General features: G+C 42.4%; 1 protein-coding gene across 3 annotated transcripts in view; it reads right to left on the bottom strand.

The window, feature by feature from the left end:
* mctp2a (multiple C2 domains, transmembrane 2a) overlaps positions 1-10,980 on the bottom strand; it is a 34,532-nt gene extending 23,552 nt beyond the window's left edge. The window contains exons 1-9 of one of the 3 annotated variants that reach the window (XM_086208948.1): positions 10,478-10,980; positions 8,280-8,536; positions 6,733-7,731; positions 5,252-5,311; positions 5,051-5,159; positions 2,677-2,819; positions 2,291-2,367; positions 1,834-1,948; positions 1,722-1,745 (exon numbers count right to left, since the gene is read on the bottom strand). In XM_086208948.1, coding sequence (XP_086065074.1) covers positions 1,722-1,745; positions 1,834-1,948; positions 2,291-2,367; positions 2,677-2,819; positions 5,051-5,159; positions 5,252-5,311; positions 6,733-7,719 — 1,515 coding nt within the window. In that variant the 5' untranslated portion in view covers positions 7,720-7,731; positions 8,280-8,536; positions 10,478-10,980. Of the gene's footprint in view, positions 1-1,721; positions 1,746-1,833; positions 1,949-2,290; positions 2,368-2,676; positions 2,820-5,050; positions 5,160-5,251; positions 5,312-6,732; positions 7,732-8,279; positions 9,936-10,477 lie in introns of those variants that run through there. The other 2 variants (XM_086208947.1, XM_086208949.1) reach the window with 2 other exon arrangements.
* Positions 10,981-18,524: the final 7,544 nt, after the last annotated feature.

Raw genomic sequence — 18,524 nt, 5'->3', positions numbered from 1 at the left:
GAGAGAGAGAGAGAGAGAGAGGGGGGCCTTGATATGTTTCCATGTTAGAGTTCCCGTGAGGCCATGCGGTGATAGGCCAGAGCTGTAAAAACAAACAGCAGAGAGGTTGTGTAGGGCTAACTGTAATTAAAGAGCAGGACCGTAATCTGCTCTAACCTCTTTGATTGCCCAGCTCCTTCGGCTGCCCCGGTGACGCCGCTTCAAACAGCCCCACTACAACTCCCCTGCCACTCCGGCCCCTCCTCTTCACTACGGGGTCACAACCCACATTGCCACCCAATCCGGAGGGGATCAAAGCACATCTCAGGGACCTGAATTAACATGGAATACCACAGGCACAGCCCTATAAATATCAGCCCCTTCAAAAGAAGAAGAACAGAGGGAGTGGAGGAGCGATATAAAACAGGCCTCAGCCAAGTCATCCCAAGTGTTTATCTTGGACACATTTCTATCTCAGCAGCCAATAAAACAATTCCACTTAACTGTAAGTGGCCCCTAAAGAGAATCTATTCCTGGTCCTAAAAGGGCTGTACGATTGCTTCCATATGGTGGGACAGCATGGGGACAAGCATGATGAGCTCAGACCCAGGTCCATTTGGCTGGTACCTCAGCACTGTCCATCCACAGCTGTGATATTACTTCCTAACATCTGGGTTATTGCCCACTATGCCTGGGAATTATCAGCCTTGCCGATCTTAGGCATCCCACACTGGCAGCATGCCTCGAACAGCAGAGCCCCCCTCCTGTTTCTCCCATGCGCCCCCCCCCCTCCCCCCTCCTGTTTGAAACACTATCACACAGCAGAGTTTTACTTAGGCACTTGCCATTCCCTGTCTCTGTGGTGGTAACACAGAGGGAGAAAACGATGTTGGGAAAGAGGGGGAGGAAGAACTGTAAGAGCTGGCTATTCAGCACTTCCAGGGTAGGTGTTAAATGCAATAAGATATTGTATGTTTGTCAAAAATGAAAGGGGGGGGGTAGCATTGTTACATTGTTAAATTAGCACTGTGACTTAGGCAGGAGAACATTGTGTTGAGTCCCATCACACATTTCTGTCTCCCTTTGAGCATCTTTAACCATCTGTAGTGGATAACCTACAATGTGTATGAAAATGGCTTCATTCCTTTGTCATCTAATTTCAAATTGAGATTGTCTACTGGACCATCAAGAGACTGAACAGTGGCAGATGTAGTGACTACATAGGTGTGAATATAAACCCACACACGGCAGTGCGAGTCCCAAACAGACACCCAACTCTTTCACTCTGAATCTAATTACAGCTGCAATATATTGAAAATCACTTGAGAGGAGATGGAACTTTGTTTACTACAAAACCAATTACTGCTCTATAATACTCATCTAAGAGCTCTTTTATGACAACATATCTGGTCAATATTATTATTTTGATTTTGATCAGAATGTAATATTGTGTGATACTTTATTTTCCACAGCAAATGATACCTCTGAAAATATTATGCATTGGCAATAAGGTTTCAGTGTGAAACCACAAAAGCAATAGTCTGTGCTGAAACCAAGGTGACACACAAAAACTGGTGTAGCAAGCATGCACCTTGTTCTTTGTTTTAACATAGCACAGTGAGCTACTGCCCCCTAGTGTTTGATATAGAGGCCAGCAGTAGGAGACAGTTGAACGTAATAATGATGACATTCTTGATATGATTAGATTTCAAGAGTATTTGTGACGATGTAAAAGTCCATACCTTATTCTTCTTTGCAGGCCATCTCTATGAAAAACAAGAAATTACAAAATCAGTGCAATTGATTTAGAGAGATTTTTTAACAATAAAATCCTTTCCCACCAGAGATACTTACAGGGCTTCTTTTGATGGTTGCATCCCTAAACATCATGCAAGCATCAACCACAATCACTCCCATGTCACTCTCCTTATTTTTAGGATCATCAAGTCTTAGCTCCATTTCATAGGTTCTGTAGTGAGACATAAGAGGGGCCTGAACATTACAGACAATCACTTATGGATATTATTTCAACAATCTATTCAAACCATTCCCAACATAAGGTTGCAGCCCAGTTTGTTTGAAATATCACTAAATATTTCCTTATATATTTATTTATCTTCAATTGTAAAGTAAGACATTTCTGTTCATTGTCTGGAAATGACCTCTCTTGACCTGTCTGCAATATGTTCATTGGCCACCAGGAGGCTGTGGCTCACACTTTTGGAGTCACTCATTTCTTTATCTAAACATATTTTATCAATATATTTATATGAACACACATACATCCACACACACATACATATAAACTCACTTGTATAATTCAAGACTCTTCAAGGAAATAGAGCTGGAACCCATGAACTCATCAGCTGTTCGGTTTTTATCATAGACCTGCAACAACATAACAAAAATTCGGATTTTGATGATGTGACCGTGTGTGTGAGTGTGTGTGTGTGTGTGTGTGTGTGCGTGCGTGCATTTTAAGTACATACACATAAGTTTATATGTATATACAAACATATGTGTATGTGTATATACATAAATTATATGTATTATATATAGCATATACAAATAAATATACATATACACACAATTATATCTAAATATATACATACACATATAAATACACACACACACACACACGCATACATACAGACATATATATGGAGAGAGAGAGAGTCTACATATCAGCGTGCCTACCCGAACTTCCACAGTATGATCTCGCTCTCGTAGAGGATAGGAGAAGGACTCATTCCAACGTGGGTTCAGGCTTTTATAAACCACTTTGCTTTTATAGATCTGCTTTCCTTCCATTTTGAACTTCACATAGGGATCACTGGTGCCTTCACATTAAGAACAAAACAAAGGCAAATCAGACACAAAATCAGTTAGGACATTAAAATAGGAATGCAAGACTTTTTTTCTTTTTTTTTTTTACCAATATTGATTTATTGTTACAAATACAAATTTATGACGTAATAATATTTTGTAATTACTGAAAAACACATAACATTGTAAATTTGTTTTTTCATTTATTTATTTATTGTTGTTCCTTAATAATTGATCATAAGCAAAGAAGGCTCAGGGCAGATATCAGCCATTCCAACAATACTGTTACATTTTTAAAATGACCAATGAGGGTCAACACTGATCCATCATGTATCTCTATCTCAGTGCCCCCCTGCAGCATCATCACTGCATAAAGACACTGCTAACTGATACATTTGGGGAAAGTACATTTTAATATAAATTAAATTTACATTGTGTGGAACAAACTGTCACTTTAAAAACTATGTATGATAACACATACATGGACACACACACACATATACACCCTTCCCCCCATGCTGGTTGTGTGAGAGAGTGAAATATGGGGGGGGGGGGGGGGGGGGGGCGCCCCACACATGGCAAAAATAGAGGGATGTAGCTGTTTAATTGTGAAAGAGTAGAAACACTCGCCAGCGTGAGGCAACCAGATACCAAAATCTAGAAGCAACCAGTGTTAATCTCCCAAGCCTGTTAAGAAAGTCTGTCTGTGTGTGGGGTGAGGGTATGGGACTTCTTTGTTTCAGCAATTGCATGCAGATTGGCCAAAAAATGAAAGCCAGTTCCATGCCTTCATTTGTATAGGGGAATAAAGGGGTGCTTGAGAGAGCCTGCAGGGAGGCTTGAATCACATGACAAAGGCCCTGTGGGGATGGGCTGTCAGGCCTGTCAGCTCCCCACTCCAAATGAACATCTCGCAAAGGCAGGCAGGACCCACAGCAGCTCCACCCTGCCAGCCTGTGACAGGGAAACCTCCAGGCAACTTGACAGGAGGAGAATGTGGCAGCTAGCAAGGAGAAAAGCTCTGGCATGACTGAGAACGGTGACGATGGAAATTAATGGGTAAGAAAAAAAGGAAAGAACAAAAAGCAAAGAGTGGGGGCTGGTGGCGTGGGTCCTTTCAGAATATGTAATGACAATGTATGCCATTGGAGAGCCTTTGGCACAGTGCTGATTGTTGGGCAAACAGTGGCGAGACAGGGGGCGTGTGGGGATTGCATCATCGTGGTGCCATCTTGTCAGGGAAAGTAAGGTCTCAACTAGCACTGAGTAGGGAACTGGACTTGGGAGGGTCTGTTGGCACCAGTCAAGAAGAAGAAAACCTAGCGAGTTCCCCACCAACAGGCCTCAGAGGAGAATCTGATGGCAAAAACCACCTGCAGGAGTCAGTTAGCCGTGATGGGCAAAGCTTTGATCTATAGAGAAATCCTGTGATGCACAATGACCACTTTTTCTGTGGAACAGCCAAAAGTGTGTCTGAAAAGATATGAGACCAGTCTTTTCATATTGTAGTTCCATTTAATACCACTCGAGGTCGCTAATTTCAAAAAAGTTAAGTCAACTGGATTACCGAGACCAGTCAACACCAGCTTCAGGAAAAGAAATGTATGTTTACCCCCACACACACACACACACACACACACACACAAATGAGTACAGGTGTCACAGCATGGAATGTGAGGCAGTTAATATAAACTGATTTACATAAATAAGTACCAGTTTCCTTAGTCAAGGTCAACTGTTTCAACATCAGTAGATTCATATACAGTCAGAGTTCTGTTTAATTACTGATTGATTTCTCGCAGCCTCTCTCTTGTCATACTGGTCTGACTGCATTCTTCTGAAACAGTTCCTGTTTTTTTTCATTGCGCAAACACAACATGACAGGAGACGTCACTCTCAGAGCAAACAGAGGCATTAACTGAACACACTTCATACATATTAACACGTTTGTTATTCTCATTGTTAGACGGTCTGATTTCTTTGCAGTTGCAAACACAACAAGATTAACAAGATGTGAACACGCTGTATGTACATGCAATGTTGTAGCTGTGGCCAAAAAAACTGAACTATTCAATTCAGGCATGGTATCTCTACATCTGTACCCACCTGTCCAAGGGTGTCTCAAAAAACAAAATCCACAGGTAAGTATTCGATGGTAGCCTTATAAAAGATATAGCTCATCTTATCAAGACTTTGGCGAATCTTGCAAACAGCCGTATGCAGCACCAACAGACTTTAGACCTACCAGACCGCTTTTTTCCGATGGCAAGGTTCCGTCCCTGCTTCAGGCTGATGGACAGAAGGTACCTCTGAAGGGGGATGGGTCCTTGGGCCTCAAGCCCTGGTATAACCTGCTGTGCAGAACCATTCACATTTATATGCTGCAAGTATACAACTAAAGTACTTGGCATAGCCTTGTCGGCACAGCAGTCATGTAAGTACTCACCAAGTTTTCAGAGGGATCTCGCAGAACTCCCTCAAAGAACTCGCATGGTTCACTGGACATCTGCAACGGAGAGGATGGAAAGACGTTACGGAAGGCTACAATGCAAACACCTAAAAAAGGCTTTCATTACATAATTCAGCGCATGCCTAATGGCTGCAGATAATGTATCATAGGGACACACACAGCAGCGGAAGTAGTTTCAAGTGTATGGCAATGTGAGATTTTATCAGCCTTGTGTTGCATTTTTTTATTCAAGTCTCCAAACCACATTGTAACTCCAACTCGTACTGAAGGTTTTCTGTTGGTATTTAAAAGAAGATACAATAGTTTCAGTTTCAACTGTACCCAAGGGCTGTCTAAACCCAAATCCCAGGCGGTCACTTTACTTTGAATATCAGCCATGTGAGGATGCTTTTATTATGCCTGACCAGCAGAGCACATAGTTAGTGTCACAATATGTGTATATGAGACATATAATATCTTCAATAATGAGTAAGCGCTGCAGGGACCGAGGGTAATAAAACCACTTCACTAACAGAAAGAATGCAATTCACCATATTAGTGGCTGAGGAAACCTCTCAGGATATAACCAGACCATACTATTTGAATGTGAAATGATAGCTTGTAATAGTGTGTGTGCGCGCGTGTGGGTGCGTGTGTGTGGGGGGTAACTGCAATAGTGCTGCATGTTACTGAAAATACAACTGTGGTGTTTTTATACATAAAACTTCACACATACATAAAAATCTACTTGACTCATAACCTGATTTTGGCAGATTTATTACAGCATTATAGTCTGTATGGTCCGTCTACATTCTAAAATACAAAGAGTTTTATCAAACTTTCTAGAACTACAGCAGAGGGATTATGACATGACTGTGTTATTTATGGGTTTGCATCTGTTTGATTGATCATTCTGTGCAGAAGCTGAACCGTACCACTGAAATTTGAACTTCATAAACCACAAAGTGCATGTACAGCACAGGTAGACTTCAAAGAAAATATGCCCCACTAAGCTAAGGCCTGTGTTATATTACTTAACGGACGTGTGCGTGAGAAGCTGCGTCCACCACTCTTTTCAGGTGTCTCCTCGGACGACACCTTGCACATGTGCAGTAAACTGGTGTATACAGGAGGACACATTCTGTTCACGTGCACTTCACACTTAATAGTAGCAATAGTGACATACGTGTGAGATGAAGGAGAGCTGCTTTGGGTTTTTTTGTATCTAACACCTTCACAGACAAAAGGAGAGTTTAGAAAGCAAGAAAGAGGTGCAGAAGACCAGTGAATGTGAATACAACCGAAGAAAGAGTCAACTTCAGTCGACTAGCACATGCACGGTTGCATTTTGTCACGCTGACAAGAGGTCACAACAAATTGTCCGGTAGACAAATATTCACACAGAGACCCTCATGGATGTGCAAAGTACAACACTGGCAATCTCATGAAGGCCTAATAAAATTACCAATAGAACTGACCTCCAACTCTTCAGCGCCCTCCTCAGGCTGGCCTTCCTCCAGCAGAGATTCCTCTATGTAGAATTCTCTCAAAATCAAGGGACTGATGGGATCTTGGTCCAGTCCATCTGAGTCTGTTGTCCAGGGCAGGTGGACTTGCTCCTCACTGGGTGTCCCGCACACCTCCGAGTCCAGAGAGGCACGATCTGCGGTCTCCATAGGTGTACCCAGAGTGTCAAATACCAGAGGAATCCGCTCCCCAACTGCTTGGGGAGCCCCTTTTCCAAATGAAGTCTTGCCCTTCTCAGATTGTGTGCTCCTTAGTTCTGGGGGCCCCTGGTCTCCCAGCAAGTGCGCTCTGGCTAAAGCCGCTACAATTGTGCCTGAATGTCCTCTGTCCGCTGAAGTGTCTTCAGAGGTGCAAAGACTTTCTCTCTCCATCATGTCTGGTCTTGGTGACATAGCCATGGGGTAAACAGATCTTGGTGCAGGAATGGGGTCAAACGTAAATATCGGTATTTTATTCATGCGTTTTTTATCTGCTTGTGCATACATGCGTTCTCCAGTCGAGTCCGCCCTTGTCTCCAGACCCGACATACACATATTATCGATGTCTTCATAGAGACTCAACGACTCTACTGGTGCACTTATTCTATTCAAAGCTGCAGCGGAGTTATCTGTGGGATATCTGAGACGGCTTTCTGAGAATGACACAGAGAGTTTCTCTGAAGGAGGTGGCCCATCAGTGATAGAGCCACTTGCAACAGAATCTGTATCACTCACACCTGGTGAAATGCCAAAAAAGATTGCATCAGAGGCAGTGGACACCGAGGCGTTCTCTGTAGAAAAAGCTTCACCTGGCACAAACCGCAGATCAGGCACAGAGATACTGCGCCGGTGAGCTAGTTGCCTTCCCTGCTTGGCAAGAGGCTTCTTTCTTGGCTTCTTCAAGTTCGGCAATTTTTTAACACGGAAATTGTCCAGGAAGTTCTTTTTCTTGGCATCCATCTTGAGTGATTCCTTTTGAATAATAATAAAAATAATAAAAAAACAGAAAAACAGCACAATCAAGACTTTGGTTTTATTTTTCTGAGGACCAAAGTATGCAGACTCAATCCACAAACGCTAACTAAAGCTCTTTTTCCTGGCTAAAAGTTATAAAAACAACTGCACAAAAAATATTGGCTTGTAGTATTTTCAGAGCACAAAAAAAAATCTGATAACTCTTCTGGGCGCATCTTAATATTACTGTACATGGTGTTATTACAGAAGGTGAGAATACACAGTAGATTAAGTTGTAGTTACATGGTGACAGATCAAGCGCTTGAGGGGATTTATCACTGTACACACACAATATCAAACACTAGCGTTGTCTGCCATCTGAATTACACCAGATTGGACCTACTTCTGCCAAATTTCTCTCTTGACCTAATAAAAACACAAGAAACACAGTCCAATGACTAAATTAACAAAACCAAGATCTAATATTACAAATATTTACCAGTAAACATCTTGACATGAGACTGTCTCCTGGATTACATTTGTGTAATTAAAAATTCCTCATTTACCTGTCCGGTAGATCTCCGGTGAAGAACTTGAGAGAGCTGCTTGCTAATTTCAAAATCCACAAAGAGAACGGGTAAACTTCCAGAGAAGCAGCTTCACCATTTTAACTACGATGAAGGTGTTGAGCACAACATGTAGTGCGCTTCCTGCTTGAAGATGAGACGCTGGAGGAAACCGGGTGAGACTCGCCATACCTGTCCTACAAGGGGAGTTTCAACGACTTTGAGAATGCCAAGCATTAGGAGAGTCCTACCCAAATCTGCCATGTTGAAGAGAACTGCATACCAGATCACTCAAGTTACACAGCGTCGAACAAAGTTATTTGATAACAAATACTGAACGTATGATGAGTGTTGCCGGTGCTGCTCTGAATCTGTAGCCATACAGTTGTTTACATTGAACAGCCTGTTCCGTGAGCTTGTCTGCTTATCTGAATAATTGACAGATTGTTTGCATTTGTGGGGCTATTGGTCTATTTGACTTTCATGCATTCTTCTAAAATTATAGGCCCAAGTATTTAAAACAAAAACAAAACGTAATGCTATAATCTATCCTAATTCTACTGTACAACTGTCCTTCCTATCTGTCCACAAAAGTCCTAAAATACTGCTGACGGATTCTGAAACACAACTGACATATGAGAGGTTGGCGATGTGTTCTTCGCATGTCATCAAATCTGGCACTCATCAGCTGCCATGTCACTCCATCGCTCTTGTATTTGTTTACAGTGGAACACGGTTTAGCCGACGCTCGTCAAAAGTGAGCATTTGTGTTTGCAAAGTATAAACTTTAGCTCCCAGTCAACACATCCAAGCTAATGCAACAGAGCCACTGGTGTTCACTCTCTCTCCTTGTCTGCACCTCGCAGTGGAGACTATATGACAACAGATGCGTTTGAGTCTGGACCGAGACTTGTTCAATATTTACTGATGTCTTAAGGGGATCAGACCCACATGAAAGAACCCCAACTTGGCTCCCAGTTGAAAGGCGGGATTGGGGATCCGAACAGGGCAAGCCCCTATGGCAGGTGGCCTGCCGCCCCCCTCTCCTAGAACTCAAACAGCCCAAAACCCTGCTTGGTTACTCTACACATGCACACTGGACCTGTTCCCACCTGCTGCACAGCTGGTCCGACCGACTGCAAGCCAAGAACATGCACTTGGGGACAAATACAGTGAGGACACATGCAAACCCTCACACTGAATACACACATGAAAGATTGAGCTTGTCAAGTACACAGCTGACCTTAAACCCCTTTGTCTCACAGTGCTTTATGTTATGCCAAGTCAAGTTCAGGCTTTTCTTTAAATTTATACATAAAAGTAGCAACACATTATAAAATGTAAACACAAGTCCAGCAGTAAAAAAAATAAATAAAATCACTTACAGCTTCATAAAATGTACTTTACCCAACTATAAGTTCTTAAACTAAATACTGGCGTTAACTTTCCATCTGTTGGAGAGTACTATTCTGCTTTTGTTCTCAGAAACTGTTTCGAAATCTGAGATAAAAACATTTGAATACTCACTAACTGGACTCTCCAGCAGACATCTCTATAAGTTTTTGTCAATACAGTTTTTGACATCTTTTTTGATATTTTGTTTTTTTTTTATTTGTAAATTTTGCTCCTAATTAAATGTATGTTTCTGAATTTTTACACAAAGATTAAGCGCTAAATCGGTCTTTCTGATTAGGCTACAAATCTGAAAACAAAACATGAACATAGTCTTTTTAATGATTTGAGTTTCCCCGAGCAAAAACTAGCCAAGAATAGATGCTTAAGAAAAGAAAAAAAAAAACACATAATAAAACCAACAGTCAACAGTATGCATCACATTATTTTAAATTGTAGGTATCCATTTCAGATCCTTTACTATGGCAGTCAGATAAAGGCCAAAAGTAAAATTCATTTCTTTAAAGAAAAATCCCCTGCAGGTATCGCTTTGGTATCCAATCAAACCAACAGCTGTTAGTTTCCTATCTGACGTCACGGTTAATTGTTTCTGGACAACACAATTCAATTCTTGCTAATTCCGAAACCTTCATTTGCCATTTGTTCCTGTTGCTCATTATTGTGAATGTTGCAGGGCTAAGCGTATTAATTCATAGTCACTGTTATTGTCTGAATTCCATCTCCTCATTTAGCCAACAATTCTTCTGTCAGCTTTCATTCATGTCGACGTTAGTTTCGGTTCCTACCTGTCGTTGTTTGACACGAACGGTGAAGGGTGTGACAACGGAGAATGAGTGGCATGTGCTATGTTAAGAGAAACAAGTATTTTACCCGGGTCGGAAAAACTATTAACTGTCTTTAACTGTTATTAACTTTGCCTCATCTACTGAAACGTGTGTGTGACCAGGAGCAGTAGCAGGCCCGAACTGTCTGCGCCATCCCTGGTGTTCTTATGCCTCCTGCTGGCCGCAATCCGGAATTACATCGAGGTCTCCAGCAAGACAGTAAAATTCCCGTGTCCCCCGGTTGCTCGTGTAATGATTCATTTATCAGTAATGGCAGTTGCGTGGCCCCGTGGGGACAAAGAATTTTCTGAGCCTGTTCTTGTAGCAGCTCTGGGACGCTCCACTGCTGGGTGATAGAAGTGTGTAAATGGTGGCTGGCACTGTACAGCAATACCACAAGTCTGCGTCCACAAGGGCCAGCTCCGCTCTTCTGGGTCAGTCCCTGGTTGTCTGTCTTCCTGGCACTGGCTCCCGAGCAGAGCACAAAATAGAAGAGGACATCAGTGACCACTCTGATCACGATAAATGTATGTTCATTTTTTATAATTGTTTTTTTTAATGATACGACCTGATAATCTCTGTAGCTGGATGCAGAGAAAGCAAAATCAGCAAGTTGCAAGATATATGCATATTGGAAATACATCGATCTTATTAATAAAATGAAAACCTGAAAAAGAGGGGTAATCCCAGCCAGTTTTAGAAAGAGAGGAAACTTTAGCTCTGTCAGTTACTATGGCAACAACCTCATTATATGTCAGTGTGATCATGATGCTGCATGAGTTCCTTGAGGAAATCTGCCAGGCAAGCTGACAAACGTCACACATGACGTTATCGAGTCCTCTCAAAGAGGCAAACGCAAAGTCTCAGGCCTTCAGGAATTTTCCGGTGGAATTTGTTGTCACTTCACCCACTTACTACCCCAAAACCTTTTTGAGCATAGGTGTGGCATCTCCTGATTGAATGTGAATATTCATTTCTTTTAAGGCATTGAATGTAACACCTGTATAGTTCATTCTACCTGCCTGTTTTTTTTTAATAACACATTTTATTAATTTTGGATAAACAAACAATATACAGAAGCAAAACCCCTCACCCCAACCCAACAGACAACACAAACCAGTTACAGACAGTCTCACAATTTAAGGGCTGAAAGGTGAAGCCCTCTTCCATTCAGAAAACTGTCTGCCCATCAGCAGTACATTTTTCAGATCTGCAGGTATGCAATCTAAGAAGCGCGTCCAAACTTTTAAGAATAATTCATCCCTACCCTCTACAACAGCTTGTAATCTGTCACGAGGGAGAATATTAAAGATCCCCCTGTACCAAAGGGTGACACTGGGTGGAAGAGTTTCGATCCAAGTCTCTAGAGGAAAGAAAACCCCAGGATCTTTCTTGATTTTTTTTGTTCTAAATATCCGACTGAGCACCTCTGAAATAAGTGTCCAAAATCTGGAAATATGCATGCACTCCCAGAAGTAAGGATAATAAGTCCCCCTTTCTAAGTTGCACTTGGTACAGAGAGGAGAAATGGAGTGATCAATTTTGTTCAAGATGACGGGTGTAATATGCAACCTATGAAGTATTTGGTATTGAGTTTCTCTCAGCCGGTCACAGGTAGATGTGGACCTGATCAGGCGTACGGCTGCCTGCCAATCATCCTCAATAGATCCGTTACTCCAGTCTTTTTCCCATCTATGAGAGATATCTGGTAAGTGGTATGTGGCGGAAGAACCAAGAAGCGAGTAAAATGCTGCTATAAAATGCTTTCTATTTTTGAGCTTCAGAAGACAACTCTCAACCTCACCGTAAGCCATACTGGTAGGGAAAGAGGTCATGCGTGAGGACACAAAATGCCTGATCTGTAAATTTCCCCCCAGAAATGGTGCTTGGGAATACTGAATGTCTCCTGTAACTGCTGGAAGGACGGTAAGGTGTGATCTCTAAATAAATCACTGAAAAAAATGAATTCCCACGTCCCTCCAAAAGAGGTGAGTGGGTGAGCTGCAGGAAAGTCAGGATTATGGGTTATGGGAGACAGTAAAGACTTCACTTTTTTCCTCTCAGGTATTTAGATACATCTTGCCATATCCCGTCACTGCTGTAGATGATAAGGTTGCATTTTACTTCTAAATTCATCTTTTTTGGCCTCGCGTGTGATCAAGCGCCATGAGGAATGAGGGTGGCAGGCCCAGGAATCAATACAGGTCTCTCTGCTAATATGGGAGTGCAACCAAAGCCAGAAGTGGCGTGCATGACAGGCCCAGTTGGAGAACAACATATGAGGCATAGAAAGCCTCTGCCTAGGTTTCCTGCCTTGCTGTATAAATTAGGAGAATGCCCTCTCTAAGTCTACGTTGGTTTTCTTTGAATGATATAAAGGGAGCGTTTGCAAAGGCTATAAAAGTTGAGGAAGCACATTCATCTTAATAAGACTGATTCGACCGAACAAGGAAAGGGGGAAGTTCTGCCAACATTCCAGGTCTCTTTTGACTGAAGTACAGATTGGGGCAAAATTTAATTTTCGCAGATCCCTCAGGTCTGAGGACACTTTTACCCCCAGGTAGGTAAAGCCAGATCTCGACCATATACAAGGAAAACTCTCCTGAACATCCGTAGTATTTAGGGTCCCCACCCTCAACCAAATCTCCCCAGGGTATCAGATAGATAGCCCCGCTCAACCCTACCGAAGGCCTTTTCCGCATCTAAAGAGACGGCCAGTGCCTTCTGTTTGTATTGTGAGGTGAACTGTATAATCTTCAAAAGCCCTCTCACATTACTGAATGAATAGCGTCCAAGAACAAAGCCTGTCTGGTCTGAATGTAGAAGTGTGGGGAGTCTTTTCTCTAGCCTCCTGGCCAGGAGTTTTGACAGCAGTTTGCTGTCTACAGAAATTAGGCTGATCGGCCGATAGGAACCACTCATATCAGGCGATTTATCCCTCTTCAGAATAACCGATTCATGAGCGCAGCTCAGTGTAGGGGGGAGGAAGCCCTTATTAAAGGAGTCTAAATACACATCGGAGAGGGGACTGTCTAGTTCCTGACTGAAAGTTTTGTAAAGTTCAGGGCCAAAGCCATCCGGCCCTGGAGCCTTGCCTCCCTTAAGAGTACGTATGGCTTGTAAGACTTCTTCTTTATTAATTGGCTTGCATAAATCTGCTTTCTGTGTATCTGAAAGGGATGGTAGTTTTATTTTCTTAAAAAATCAGTTTGGTCTTGGAAGAGGCTGTACAGTCAGAGCTATAGAGGTCTTTATAAAACTGTTTCATGACTTCATTTATATCAGAAAAAGTGAGGCACCTCACTCCATTTCTGTCAATGAGAGAAGGGATAACATTGGGCTCCGTTTTACCATGAGCAAGGCGAGCTAGTAACCAGCCCGGTTTATTGCCTGATTCAAATAATCTATGTTTGGCAAAGAAAATCTGTGTCTCTGCCTTCCTGGTTAGGAGCTGATTCAGGGCAGCGAGCTGCATCCAGCTGTTAGGCCAGAGAGTTGTAAGATTTCTTGAACTGAGCTCCCAGATTATCTGTTGACTTCTCTAAATCCAGTTGTCTTTTAAGGGCAACTTTCCTTTGTGCTGACGTACAAGATATCATAGCCCCACCTATGTATGCTTTGCCAGCTTCCCACACAGTAGAAGGACTAATATCTGGGGTTTCATTTATAGGAATGAACTGCTGCCACTCAGCTGTGATATATTCAGTAAAAGAATGGTTACTTAGTAGGTTCGTGTCAAGCCTCCAGTGTCTGCAGTCTGGATATCTGGAAGGGGGCGAGACAGTCACACTGATAGGGGAGTGATCAGAAAGGAACTTGGTACCAACAGCACAATTCAGTATTCTGCCCAAAACTGACCTTGAAAACAGAAACTAGGCTATTCTGGAAAAAACACTGGTGGGGGATTGAGAAGAATGTGTACCGATGGTCTTTATCTAAGGGAGGTGCACCCAACATACATGTATTGTTGGGGCATCTTGCACATACACCCAAAAACAACATGTTCTCCACAAAGACAGCCAGACACAAGTACATAGCGTCCCTCCTTATCCAATACGGTTTTATCAAGTGTAAAAGGCAAGGAGCAATGTGGGAGAATTGCAACCCCTCTACTTTTTGAATTAGAAGAAGAAGAAGAAACAACCCGGCCCACCCAGCCTCTCCTCAGTTTGGTATGTTCCAGGTCTGAAAGGTGGCTTTCTTGGAGAGAGGTGGATTTGGCATCTCTCTTTTTTTAAGGACAAGATTTTCTGGCGTTTGATTACACGGTTAATGCCCTTTATTAAGTGAAACAATCTTGAGGTCACTCGTGTAAAATGAAGTCTTTTGTAAAGTTGGAGGTATTTTATGCCGTCACCCGTGAGACAAGGAAGAAGAAAAGCAGCAACAGACTGTCAATCAATAAAGGACTGGAGCTAAACATCCACTGTGTAAAAGAAAATAACATTAAATGAGGCGAAGACCCCTCCCCGAACGTGGGCTCAGAACCCTGAACGAGAAAGAGCCCTCCAAACCAGAAAAGAACATGAAACGACCTTCCATGGGGTTTATAAGTCTGCGGGTAGGTGAGGCAGAGAGGTATCCTCCCACCTGTGTGACAAAAAAACCCCAAAAAACACCGGACACGGAAACAACCGCCCGCTTCCCGTCACCGATGCTCGTGCTCCGCAACCCTCCCGCTCCCCAGCCAGACAGCCGGTGGGATTAAACTGTATATTCTAAGTAATTAAATATCATCGGGAAAACAAAACGTAGGCATATTACCTGAGCATGTGTCGGCAAGCGTTCAGCCACTGTCTGCCGCGTGAGGCGTGAAAGATAGAGAGAAAAAAAATATTGTAAAGTTATTCTCATTCTGCGGTCAAAATCAACTGTCCTTGCTCAAAAAGTGCAGGTAATCTCCCGTTTCTCTGCAGCAAGGATCCGTTGTTTGTCGCAGAAATTGAGCGACTTGATGATAACCGGTAATTTTAATTCTTTTTTGGCGGGCCTCAGGCTCTGTGTGCCCGGTCGATTTTAATCGAGCCTGGCTTGGTCTCCAAACCCAGCGAGTCTGGAGGGCAGGCCTCCAAAAAAACCTGACGGCCTGATTCCCCTCTGCATCTTCTTTGGGGCCGATGACATGTACGTTATCTCTGGGGCTTCTGCTCTCACTGTCCTCATTATTACACAAGAAGAGGGAGGGATTTTGGTGTAAAAAAACAAACAAACAACGGTCTTTCGAACATATATTTGGTGACATCAAGAGTGAAATGAATCAACGCAGGATGAAGACTGGGATCATGTATCTGTTAAATGAAGGGACTTTTTGGTTATAACAACATTAACTAAAAGAAATATTCCCTCCTCAAAATGTCCAAACATGAGCAGTAAATCCATTCAAAAAACTTGCTGTTCATGGGCTCATCTGGAGCTGAGTCACCTACAGTAGGGTCCAGCCACATGGTCTGAGGCTGGGCCCTCAGAGGAGCCCAGATCCACCTCAGCACTGGCAGGCTGAGGCTCCACGGAGTAGAGAGAGGGGGGGGGGGGGGGGGGGGGATTCATCCCATTTTCAGGAATGTCAGCGTGGCTCGGGCTCTGGTTGTCCACTGGAATGCCTCCCGTCTCAGTGGGAGCATCCAGGATGGGTTCAAGTTCTAATTTGGAAAAATTAAGAGTAAAGGCTTGTACATTAAGCAAAGAAGCGACCTGTGAGCAGAGACTGCTGAATTCACTAATGCCCTGGAAAGCAGTAAAACGCACAAACCTGTTAGGTCAGGAATGCATGTGCAGGAAAAATACCTCCACAACCCTGTTTTAAACGTGGTCCGGGATGAGTGGAAGTCCATTTTCAGGGTTCACCGAACAACACAAAGTAGTCGATGCTGAAAAAGTGGTACACAAATTTGTTGAAGGGCACAGCATTCCAAAACTGTGTACTCAAAACACCATAATGACTGCATATTCTGGCAGATCACATGCGGTGTCTGCTGTTAAGATGTTAGATGTAAGATGTTAAGAGTTTATTCAGAATTTGTTGGAATTTGAGTGGCTATGATGTATGGGGATGTCAGAAAACCTCCATAACTCATCTCTGCCTTTGATCTTAGAGGCTCTTACTTTAATCTCTCGCTTTGATCTGACTTTGTGATGTCAAATAAAATCGACAATAACACAGGTGCGTGATAATATCTTCACATTATCAGCTGATGTTGGCTTCAAAAAATTATCTGTATCTGGAGAACAGCTGATATTCCCCAATGTGCTGTATAACCGATAGTTGTCTATGTTGTCGTGTGATGACATCATCATTCACTTGATGCCGGAGCAAAATGTCAAGCATTGCCCTTTTCTAAGTGTTGGAAACTGAAAAATTGCTATCTGAATGATTGCTCAGCATCTGTCCTGCCTGGAGGAACCAAGAACCGGCGTTTTAACCTGAGCTTAATATGTTTTTCGGAAAAGTGTTCCCCAAATCCAATTAAACACAACATGTTCTATCAAACCTACCTGGACAATTGTTATTGTTTTGCACAATTTATAATATACACATTTATGTATTATGTTATGTCTTATGGCAGTACGGTAATACAGTGGTTAATACTGTTGCCTCGCAGCAAGAAGGTTCCGGGTTCGGACACAGGATCTTTCTGTGTGAGTCTCCATGTTCTCTCTGGTACTCCGGCTTCCTCCCACAGTCCAAAGACATCAAGAGAGGACGAGGCTGATTGATACTCTAAATTGACCGTAGGTGTGACTGTGAGTGTGAATGGTTGTCTGTCTGTACGTGTTGGCCCTGTGATGGACTGGCGACCCGAGCCAGAAGGCTGCTGGGATAGGCTCCAGCCCCCCCGCGACCCTTAACATGGATAAGCGGAAGAAAATGGATGGATGGATGTTATGTCTGATGCTGGTGGATAATCAGATAATATTAGATTAGATAGTTATTTATCCAGAAGCCTGATGGGATTTAAACAATCATGTATGATTCTAAGGGCAGATGAGTGACAACAGATAACATGATATTAGTGACAGATGGGGCCAAATGTTGTGATTATTATGTTTTCACTGAGCCCAAAGACACACTTCTGATTTTCAGTTCCATGAAAACTCTTAAAACTACGTGACGAAGTCAGTAACGTGCATTTTATGGGTGAAATTCAAAGAGGAATAGACATGGCGTTGAGATTGAGCATACACTGATGTGTTTAATAAAGTTGACAGTTTCTACTTTTTGGGACTTCACAGGAGGACAAATTCTATGTCAGAGTTGTTTACTTCATTTTATACAGAATAAGAGAGATAACCTAAATTACACATTAAAAGCCAATATTTGTACTTTTCTGAAGAATACAAATTTTGTACAACAATATCTAGCATAGTATCTTAATTGTTTAATAAAAAGTTCACTTGAATATTTATTGTATGGTGAAAATAAAATAACACATTCAAGGGAAATAAAATGTAGATTAACTTAAAATCTCTTTCGATTTTTGAAACAAATAATTTCATGATTGGCAACAAAGTCCAGCTTGTGCCGCCAAACGATCTGAGCAATCAGATCGAAAACAGCTTTTTAGTTTAAGTGAACTATCAACTACAAACACTTACCAAACACATAGTTCTGTTTATAAAAGCCATGAAGCAAAGCAGTGTACTCTTGCACAGCAAAGTGAAGAAAGTCCTCTACAAAGGTTCATTGATTACACGTTCCGTTCACATTCATCAGTTCTGCACAACGTTGACATGAATTCAAAGGGTCAAAAGGTACCGCCGTGCATTCACCGTGCTTTTTTCTTGTGTGAGTCCTTTCTGAGGAGAGGCAGGCTCGGTCAAGACTGAGCGATTTCTGCAGTGTGAGTCAAAAAAGCGGTATTGTTTTTCTTTGGGATAAGGCATTTCCTAACTGTGCATATAGATAAAACTACAAAATTCCCTGATATGTTATCAAGTGCTAAAGTGTGTGCTCAACTACGAGGTGATGCTGCCGACACAGGAGGCAGACATTTTTTTGTTGTTGTTGTCG

This window comes from Aulostomus chinensis, chromosome 7 (assembly GCF_037954235.1).
Source record: "Aulostomus chinensis isolate RoL2024-O1b breed Wild chromosome 7, RoL_Achi_v1.0, whole genome shotgun sequence".
Classification (NCBI taxonomy): domain Eukaryota; kingdom Metazoa; phylum Chordata; class Actinopteri; order Syngnathiformes; family Aulostomidae; genus Aulostomus; species Aulostomus chinensis.
The sequence above is the reverse complement of the archived record's forward strand: the minus strand, read 5'-3'. Positions and strand labels throughout refer to the sequence as shown.